General features: G+C 43.3%; 1 protein-coding gene across 1 annotated transcript; it reads left to right on the top strand.

Annotated features, from left to right (window-relative positions):
• Positions 1-1,290: 1,290 nt before the first annotated feature.
• On the top strand, positions 1,291-1,683 carry LOC131910389 (large ribosomal subunit protein eL22-like). Its single transcript, XM_059262315.1, has one exon. The coding sequence runs from the start codon at positions 1,307-1,309 to the stop codon at positions 1,652-1,654; it is 348 nt and encodes a 115-aa protein (XP_059118298.1). The 5' UTR covers positions 1,291-1,306; the 3' UTR covers positions 1,655-1,683.
• Positions 1,684-10,848: the final 9,165 nt, after the last annotated feature.

The following is a 10,848-nucleotide window of genomic DNA, read 5'->3' as shown; positions in this document are numbered from 1 at the left end:
GGGACAATCTGCCTAGTGGTCCTAGACACAAAGCAATCCACCCATGGCTTCCTGTAGCATTAGCCTTTTCAGTTTCTTCCAAACCCAGAGCCTCTGACTCCATGGCCTCCTGAGGGCTTTGGTGGGGAAAGAAAGTTGCAACCTCTTTTTATGCTTTGTTTTTGCACATAATATCATATTGTGGACTGCTGTGAGATGCTGTGAATATGTGTTGCTCTGATTGGTTGATAAATAAAGCTGCATTGGTCTATGGCAGGGCAGGATAAGGTTAGGTGGTACATTCAAACTGAAGGCAAGAGGAAGAAGGGTGGAGTTGAGGGGACACCAGCCCCCTGCCGAAGGAGCAACAAGATACCAACAGACCCATAACACCATGGCCACATGGCAACATAGAGATGAATAGAAATGGGTTGAGTTAATTTATAAGAGCTAGCTAGCAAATAGCCTGACCCGTAGGCCATATAATTTGCAATTAATATTAAACCTCTGAGGGTTTATTTTATAAGCGGCTGTGGGACCTCAGGGCAGATGGGACTGGAGAAACTTACAGCTACAGTGGACTCTTTAAATTGCCTGGTGTCTGGAAAAAAACTCAAATCAGAGGTAAAGAATCATTAAGGTAAGGAAAGAAGACAATATGTTTAAATAATTGGTAGGAGTTAAATTAAATTAGGGGACCTAGAACCATTATAAGCCACTGTTTGACCAAATAGCTAGATACCAGGAGCTTCCTCAAGTAGACACATAGGATTTAACTGTAACACGGCAGTCTTAGAGATTTCAGTCAGTTTTTGGTGTATCTCTTATAAATATGAATGGGCATGGTTTAGTAAGATGGCTATCAAGTACAGATCTTTTATCACCAAACATGACCATCTGAGTTCAATCCCTGGTAGAAGAGAATCAACTTCTGCAAATTGTTCTCTGACCTCAACATGTGTGCCATGGCACATGCAACTTTCTCCATAAATAAATATAATTTTTAAAGGCTTTTAAGAGCTGGAGAAATGACTCAGCAGGTAAGAACACTTATTACTCTTACAGAGGACCAGGGGTCAGTTCCTGGCATTTATATGGTGGCTCTCAACTATAACTCTAGTTCCAGAGGATCTGATATCTGATTCTGGCCTCTGTGAGCACTAGGCACTCACATGGTATACATAGATACATGCAGACAAATACACACACATAAACAATAAAAATAAATAAAATATTTAAAAAGATTTTTTAGTGAGTATGGATAGGACTGACGTGATGAGTCATAGGTTAAAAGCACTTACTGTGCCTTTCTGCCTCCTCTGCCGCCATGGCGCCCGTGAAAAAGCTTGTGGCGAAGGGGGGCAAAAAAAAGAAGCAGGTTTTGAAGTTCACCCTTGATTTCACCCACCCTGTAGAAGATGGAATCATGGATGCTGCCAATTTCGAGCAGTTCCTCCAGGAGAGAATCAAGGTGAACGGGAATGCTGGGAATCTTGGCGGAGGGGTTGTGACCATCGAACGGAGCAAGAGCAAGATCACTGTCACTTCTGAGGTGCCTTTCTCCAAAAGGTATTTGAAATATCTCACCAAAAAATATTTGAAGAAGAACAATCTCCGAGACTGGCTGCGTGTTGTCGCCAACAGCAAAGAGAGCTATGAGCTGCGCTACTTCTAGATCAACCAGGACGAGGAGGAGGAGGAGGAGGAGGAGGAGGAGGATTAAGACACATTGGTCTAGAATGTTTTGTATTAATTCATAAATAAAATTTAGGAACAACAACAAAAAAAGCACTTACTGCTCTTACAGTGGCGTTCAGTTCCCAGAACCCATTTCATGCAGCTCCTAACTGCCTGTAACTCTAAATTCAGGGGATTTGAAGCCTCTGTCCTCCTCAGGCATCTTCACTCATATGCACATACTGACACACTGACACACAGACATACATAATCAAAAATAAAAATAGATCTTAAAAAATGGGGAGGCAACCAAATACCACTACACCAGGAGACCCAAGCCAACAGAGAAAGGAGGATATATAGATATCATGTAGGGAGAAGGAAAATATTTGAAAATCTCATGAGTATCTTTAGATAAGACAAAACAGTGAGTCCGGGAAATGAGAACAGAAGAGCTGGCCAGGTGTGGAGGCTCGTGCTTGTAATCTCAGCTCCTCAAGAGCTGGGGCAAAAGGATTACAATGAGTTCAGAGTTACGACTAAAATGTCCACAGACACAGCCTTATCCTTATTTAGAAATACCTTGTGCTTATGAAAGCTTTTTGCTGTTGAAATACTCTATCTGGTCATTAAAACTGAATTGCTGTTTCTTAGGTTCTCTACTAGAGCTTCTCCACTGGGGGGGGGGGGTCATGTGATTCTTTTTATGAGAAGCTGTACTTAGAAAGATAACAAATCCCAGGATCACAGAGACAGCAGTGGGATAAGTGTTGTGGTCCTCACAAATGTCTCTGCCAATTGTCCTCACTTTTTTTTTTTTTTAATAAACTCATCACAAAAAGACCGTTAAAAATATTAGGACTGAGAATTCATGAATAAAACTCAATCCTTATGTTCTTGTACATGGAAAAAAAACAACAAAACAACCAATGAGTTCAAAGTCAGTCTGGGCTACACAATGAATTCCAAGCCAGCCTAGGCTACAGAGGGAGACCATGTCTCAAAATAAAATAGTAAAACTAAAGTCTAAAGAATGTTTTTAAAAAGGTTTTCAGGAACCACAAAATATAATAACATCAGGAAAATCCAATGGAGACACTGGAAGAAAAGTTGGATAACTCTTGTAAAAAGTAGAGTTAAGAAGGAGGAGGAGGAGGAGGAGGAGGAGGAGGAGGAGGAGGAGGAGGAGGAGGAGAAGAAGAAGAAGAAGAAGAAGAAGAAGAAGAAGAAGAAGAAGAAGAAGAAGAAGAAGAAGAAGAAGAAAAAGAAGGTGGGAAGCAGGAGAGAATAGTCTGGAAGCTTCAATACCAGATAGATAGGAACTCTGCAGATAAGAACTGGGGAAAAAAAAAAAACTGAGAGAAATATGATCATCTAACTATATGAAGAAAATGACTGAAAACAGGGATTTTCAGATACAGTTCTCCATGGGCATCTATCATTTCTTACGATCTAAGGGCATGATATAGTTACTTTGAAATTAATTTTCTCAAACCAGTTCTTTGGGGGGAAGACGGATTTACATATGAAACATGGTGCCAACTAGAGGAGAGGGGGAAGAAGCTACAAGCTGAGTCGTGCAGCCTCTGGGATGGATTCAGTCATCCTGAAGAACTCTTCAGAGATGTCCCCAGTTGAGGCAAGGGAGTACAGCTCTATACTCCCTTCCCTCTGACCAGCCCTGACCATCAGGGCCATGACTTTGGGGAGGCCATTCTCTTAATCAGAAGACAGCTCTGACAAAGGAATACCCTGATGGCCCCAGCTACCCGCGCTGGGGGAAGTGAAAGCCTCTTAGAAGTCTGGCCGTCTCTACAACTTCTGCTTTGCTACCTAAACGACAGACTTGTAGTTTTTAAAGTCTTTTTAAGTGCATGTTGACTAAGAGCTCCTCCTTATGAGACACAGCCTCAGTGGTGTCTGCAGAGGGTGTGTACTGGCTACCCACAGCAGGAATGAGCACAACCTTGGCTGGGAGCTAAGTCTGGGAGCAATGGAGGCAGTCCAACGCTACCTGTATGTGGAGTGTGGATTCTCTCCAGTTAGAGCAATGCAATTAAAATGCCCATTGCTGTTCCACAGGGAGATGGCTCCTCCTGTTTGCTGACTCCACATCTATCTCAGTTGGGTCTGAACACAAGTAGAGGAAAAGCGAGTGATTTACTGAGAAACTTCAACACCCACCCCCACTCTGTAGCTATGCTTATTCAAGGAGAAAACAATAACTGTGTGTTTCTTAGAAGTGGTGAATTAGAAGTATTTGCATCTTTAATGATTTTTCAATTTACAAAAGACCAATAATCTAACACTGTGTCATGAAACTTGCTTAAGCTTTTACTATCATGCAAGTTACAAAAATGGAGTTAAGGTTTCATTACCAAACCTATTTCTTCGTCTCATTTATATTCTGCTTATTCAATTGGTGCCTATTAAGTGCAGCAAGCTGGTGAGGTGGGTAGGAGAAAAGAGAGAAAAGCCACACCAAGTGTCTGCTAGGTTCAGTAACCAGCAATGATACTACAGAGAGAGAGAGAGAGAGAGAGAGAGAGAGAGAGAGAGAGAGAGAGAGAGAGAGAGAGAGAGGAGAGAGAGAGAATCTCTTTACATGTGAAGAAATTGGTTCAGGAGGGTTAAAAGAAGGCTCCTTCCTGCCCCCAGCATCACACAATACCAGAAAGAAAGGAAGAAAAAAATAAAACAAATAAGCAAACAAACAAACAAACAAAAAACCCAGTAATTGCATCTCCTGATGCAGACAGTGCTTTTTCTGGAGAGTCACATCCAAGCAGTTTCCTAGGCAACCAGCATCCAGCCTCCAGGACTGTCTGCCTGAACTCAGAGGAAGGGAGGAATGCAGCCAATGTCTACTCACCCCCTCATTTCCTGCCTTAGCGATGATGCGGCAGCCCTTTGTTGGGGTGTTAATGTGGCGAAAACAGAAAGCCCAGAAGCCTGTCCGTGGGATTCTATTTCAAATGAGCTATTTCCACTCACTGAAGGTCCAGATTCATTGAGAACCTTGCTTGTGAGAGCGCTGAGCTCATTTCTATTTTTATTCACACCCTTGGTTCCTTTTTGGGGTCGGGGGAGGAGGGGTCTTTGGAGCAAGAATGAGTCCTCTTTATTCACATGAGGTGGGACCCTCTGAGACTCGTGAGAAAAGAAAGCCCTCCCCTCCCCCAGCCCTGCCCATGGGAAAAGGCTCGCCAGTGTGCTCTCCAGTTCCCAGACCAGGATGGGGACAGGACCAGCATGTTTCTGTGTCAAACATCCTGTTTGGCCTGGTGCCAGGTCTTTGCTTATTGTGCACTTTCCCAGTGGACCTAGAAGACGGTCTCTGGGACTTAAGGAATTTGCTTTTCAGGTGAGTGCCATCACCACCTTCACCTTTCTGCCCTCCCTCATCCATCCAAAGCATTTCCTTTACCCATTACTGAGAAGCAGAGGCACACTTGCCCTTCTGACACCTATGTGAATGCAATCCAAACTCCTGCGTGTTGATAAAATCCATCTCCCCTGGTAATATATGGAAGGACACATCGGTGGCCCAACTGGTTATATCTTTGCTTACCATTTCAGATACCAACCACCAGCTGCAGAGTAGTCACAGGTCATGGTCAAGAGACAGCAGCCTTGCTGTGGTCCTGGCCCACAGGGATGGACTTGGTTCTGAGGTGTGGGAAGTCATCTGCTGCCAGGATCTGGAGCTGATGGGTGTAAGTGCCTGGCAAAGTCCCCAGACTTGACAGGGAATGGAGTCAGGCTTTGTACTCTGGAAAGGGCAGTGCATGAAGGAGTACAGGGGTCAGAGAACACTCTGGCAGACAGACAGACAGGGAAAGAGGCCATTCATAAACAAGATGGCATTCTTCTGGCTCCTTCGTCTCCCAGGACAAAGAGTCAACAGTTCCTTCCTCCCATGGTGGACTCCCTCTAGGCCTTGACACAGCCTAGGCAGGCCCTGACCCTGGACGCTATAACCCAACTAGCTCACTCTTCCTTGTCTAATTTGACCAGTCTAAAATGAGGTGAGGGGGACCTGCCCTATGCTACCCCAAACACTTAAAAACCCAATCCCTCCTCAGGGAGTAGAGTGCAGATTTCAGTTTCTGGATCTCCTTCCCACTTGTGGTGAGTTTGTCTTGGGGGGACTGTGCTACATGGATACACTTTCACTTTTAATAAAATGTGTTTGCTTTATGTGACTATGACCTATTTCCTAGATTTTAATTCTTTAGTCAATGGAGAAAACGAACCCAACCTAAGACCCCTAGACAGTAACATTTCGGGGGAATTCATCCCCCAAATTCATGTAATTTGAAGACAACTGACTCATTAAGGTCAGTATGAACAAAGCCAAACTCAGAAAGGATAGGATGGTGTGGTGGTTTGAATGAGAATGCCTCCCTTAGGCTCAGGTGTTTGAAGGCTTGGTCCTCAGTTGTTGGAACTGTTGGGGAAGGACTGGGAGGTGTGGTCTTGTTGGAGGAGGTGTGTCACTAGGAGTGGGCTTTGAATTCCAGAAGCCTAGGCCAGGCCCAGTCTCACTCTCTCTCTCTCTCTCTTTCTCTGCCTACAACTGGCAGATCAGATGTGAGCACTCAGTTACTGCTCCCGTGCAGGCCTCCCTGCCACTCTACTTCCCACCATGATGCTCATGGACTGACCCTCTGAAACTGTAAGTAAGCCACCAATTAAATGCTTTCCTATATGAGAGCTGCCTTGGTCATGATGTCTCTTCACAGCAATAGAACAGTGACTAAGACAAAGGGTGTGATAGTTAAACTCTCCTGGTCCCTTCCCATCCATGAATGGGGGACCCCTAAGTTTAGCAAATGGAATTACTAGGCTGGTAATTTGGTTTCTCCTTTTTCTCTGATAGGGAGATTCCTATTTAGAATTTACCTCCAATGCCTATCAGAGAGCAAGAGTTTTTTTGTTTTGTGTTTGGTAGTTTTGGCCAAAAGTTCATGATAGCCACCCCTGGAGCTGAAATGAAGGATCTCTTAGAGTTAATTATTGATAGCTGGCTTCTGAGAAACTCAGTGACCTTTGTTTCCAATGAGATTAAATCTTTCATCTTGGGGCTGGAGAGATGGCTCAGTGGTTAAGGGCACTGACTGCTCTGCCAAAGGTCCTGAGTTCAATTCCCAGCACCCACATGGCAGCTCACAGCCATCTGTAATGAGATCTGGTGCCCTCTTCTGGCCAGCAGGGACACATGCAGACAGAACACTGTATACATAATAAATAAATAAATTAAAAAAAATCTTTCATCTTTACCCCATTAATCATGTCTTCTCAAACTTGGGGGTTCTGTCTTATCTTTCCTCTTGTTGCTCATCTCACTTAAATCAAACATGAAAAGGGCCTTTAACAAGTAGTTAAGAATGTGTGAAAGTTCTTTAGAAAGAAAGAGGACTGCTTTCTTAGAAAAATGAGAAGACTGCTCTTGCAGAGGACCCCAGTTCAACTCCCAGCATCCACATGGCAGTTCACAAACACCTGTAACTCCAGGTGCAGGAGGGCAGATGATATCCTCTCATCTCCACAGGCTCCTGTATATACATGATGTACACACACACACACACACACACACACACACACACACACACCTATTTTTTAATGTGGGTAGAGCAGTCCTAGGCTACTCTCTTTAGGGAGATATGTGAAGTTGCTCTTATCCTGGAGACAGATAAACCTTTTGTTGCTTTTAAAGCTTCTATATTTCTGTCTTTCCTCTGTCCCTCTATGGATTTAAAAGACAGAAGGCCCACTATTGTTTTAACCTAAAATTTGAGACATGGTTAAATTTCCCTTTCTTTCTCTCTAGAAGCTTTTGGGAGAAACTTCACACTGTGATTCTAGCCACTCCCATAGTCCAATATGGACTCCTCTGTTGTAGAATATTAGTTGAAGATGTATTATATTTGTTTATGCTGTGGAATATTTGTTTAATAATGCTGAGATGTGTTGCATTCTTTTATGTTGCATTTGTTTAACTCTATGAAGCTGTGTTACTTTGACTGTCTAAAACGCCCGATTGGTCTAATAAAGAGCTGACCACTCAATAGCTGGGCAGGAGAGAGAAACAGGTAGGGCTGCCAGGCAGAGAGAATAAATAAGAGAAGAAGAAAAGGAGAAGGAGAGGAGATGCCAGGGTCATCCACCTAGCCACACAGCTAGACATGGAGTAAGAAGGAAAGAAAGGAATATAGAATAGAGAAAGGTAAAAGCCCAGAGGCAAAAGGTATGGGATAATTTAAGTTAATAAAAGCTGGCCAGAAACAAGACAAGCTAAGGCCAGGCATTCATAAGTAAGAATATGTCTCCCTGTACTTATTTGGGAGCTGGGTGGCAGACCCCCAAAGAATAAAAAAGAAAAACCAACTACATTTTGGTGCCCTATGTTGGGCGCCAACATTGTTTTGCATTCAATACAATGGCTGCACCTTAAGCACCTTAAGCAATTGCTGTCCCAACCGGCAATTGCAATTCCACAGCTATCAGCAGCAGTTCAGCCACATGGGCCACAGCCAGGAGGGAATTCTGTTCCCTCAGGTACCAGCTCTGTCATGGCCACTAAAGGAAACCTTATCTAAATCTCCATCTTTCTATAGAACTCAGGATTCAAAGGTTGAGGTAAAATCATGCTAACTCAGAGAGATTGAATAGAAAATAGCTAACCTTCTCTCCTTGCTCACATTTCCCAAAAAAGGGCCCGCCTTCTGCCCCCACTAAAGAATCCTTGGTACACTTAGTTCCTCCCTACCACTTCCTGTCAGCCAATTGTTGACTCAGCCTCCTGTTGTTGTTTGTTTTTGCTCTTTTGGGGAGCCTGCCACCCAGCTCCCAAAAAAATCACACACAGAGGCTTATTCGTATTTATAAATGCCTGGTCTTGGCTTGTCTTAGTTTCTAGCCAGCATTCCTTAACTTAAATGATCCCATCTACATTTTGCCTCTAGGATTTTCCAGTTCTCTTACTCTTACTTTGTGGCTTGCTGTGTAGCTGGGTGGCTGGCCCCTCGAGTCCTCCTCCTTCTCTGGCTACTTCTTTTTTCTCCTCCCAGAGTTCTCCTTCTATATATTCTCTCTGCCTGCTAGCCCTGCCTAACCTTTCCTACCTTGCTATTGGCCATTCAGTCCTTTATTAGACCATCAGGTGGGTTTTTTTGTTTTGTTTTGTTTTGTTTTGTTTTGTTTTGTTTTGTTTTTCGAGACAGAGTTTCTCTGTTTAGCTTTTGGAGCCTGTCCTGGAACTCACTCTGTAGACCAGGCTGGCCTGGAACTCTCAGAGATCCACCTGCCTCTGCCTCCCAAGTGCTGGGATTAAAGGCATTAAAGGCCACCCACCCGGCAACCACAGGTGTTTTAGACAGACACCACTTCACAGAATTAAACAAATGCAACATAAACAAAAATAACACACCTTAAAATAACATTCTACAACAGCCTCCTGACCCCAGGTTAATTTTATTTAATCAAACAAATGTAGCATGTCATTTCATCCTTAACAAAAGCAGCAGAAACAAATGTAACACACCTTTAATACAGTTAAAATAATATTACACTACTCTTCTTTGGGTTGAGATCATGAAATTGCTTTCTCTATTTCTTTACTTTGCTGTTTGAGGCATACTTGAAAGTAATTTCTCCTGCTTTATCCATGCTACCCTAACTTGGATGAAGGTTTTTTTAATTTTTAGTAATGCATTTTTGTTTTAAACTTTATTAATAAAAAAGTTGTAATTAAAAAAATTATGCATCAAAATTAACCAGCCCCAATGGATGCTTATTTTAAAAATAAAGGAGTGACTGTTCACATTTAGCATGTGGGATTCCCACGGAGATTCAAGCCCTGATGTAGGATGGACTTGCTTTATCATGGAGCTTAGCACACCACTGGCAGGAAGTAACAAAATGTCTTTTTTGCCGTCTTGACCAAAGACCTCGTCAAAATGGAGGTGACTGTGTGACTTGATCACCATCATGGTTAGCAACATCAAAATTGTGGCATCCACAAAAGTTACCATTGAGCCCTCAGGGGATCCTGTGCCATAGGCACAAACATCCCAATCTTCTCCTGGATTCCTAATGCGATCCGTGGAACTAGGAGACTTGAAGTAAACACCGAAACTGGTTCTATTGCCACGCAATGGGGTTAATGCCTTTCCTATGTCAGAGTAAGGAACTAATATCAGACCTCCCCTGTGAACTTTTTAGATTATGACACATTGTTTCGCATAGCATTATTTACTGGTTTCTAACAGGGATTTAGACTTTTTCAAGCCATTTGCATCTAAAACTGTCCAGCTAACATAGAGAGCTAATATTTTGAGATAGCTGTGCCTAGAAAGCAGAGTCCAGACATTGGAGAAACACAGATCTCAGCAAGGACCTGAAGAATAAATTGCCAGTGCTAGATAAACTACGGTAGGCAGGTGTGGCAGCCAGAAGCAGATTCAGCAAGCTTGGGCAGGAGTCTGGGGATGCAGGCGCCACTGGGTCCTAATGCCTGCTATTTCTCCTGGTATGTTCAGGCCTCTTTTTCTTTGAGACGCAATGTCCTTTTACTTCTCCCCACAAGACTCCCTTGCTCCACACGTGATGGATTTTGTTTCTGCCCCACTGCACCCTGGGTACCTCTGCTTTTGCCTTCACCATTCAATTCCAGTGACATAGAGAAGCTAAGAAAACACCACCAACAACAACGAAAGTGATGCCAACACTTTCTAGTTCTTTTAGATGTTTGGGTTTTGGTGTGTGTGTGTGTGTGTGTGTGTGTGTGTGTGTGTGTGTGTGTGTCCAGATTACAGGGCTTAAATCCAATTCACACACAGTAAATTGCAGAGATGCTCTCCCAGTCTAGATAGCCCTCTTTAATTAGAGGAGAAAATGAACCTGAACCAAGACCCCTAGACAGTTACAGGAAGAGACAAGGACTCAGTGACTAGGTAGCACAGCAGTGTCAATATTCACAGGTCACCAGAGGTGGCAGCTAAATACAAGGTGATCCTGCTGGATACCAATGTACGTTCCTTGGGTGTGGTAATGGCATTATGGGTATGTAAGATGATGTCTTTGTCTTTAGGAGGAGTTGGCAGGAATATCTGGAGTCAAATGCTAAGACATCTGTAATATGCTTTCATATAATTCAGCAACACACACACAGAGACACACAGACACCAG

The sequence above is a fragment of the Peromyscus eremicus genome, chromosome 5 (assembly GCF_949786415.1).
Source record: "Peromyscus eremicus chromosome 5, PerEre_H2_v1, whole genome shotgun sequence".
Taxonomy (NCBI): Eukaryota; Metazoa; Chordata; class Mammalia; order Rodentia; family Cricetidae; genus Peromyscus; species Peromyscus eremicus.
The sequence above is the reverse complement of the archived record's forward strand: the minus strand, read 5'-3'. Positions and strand labels throughout refer to the sequence as shown.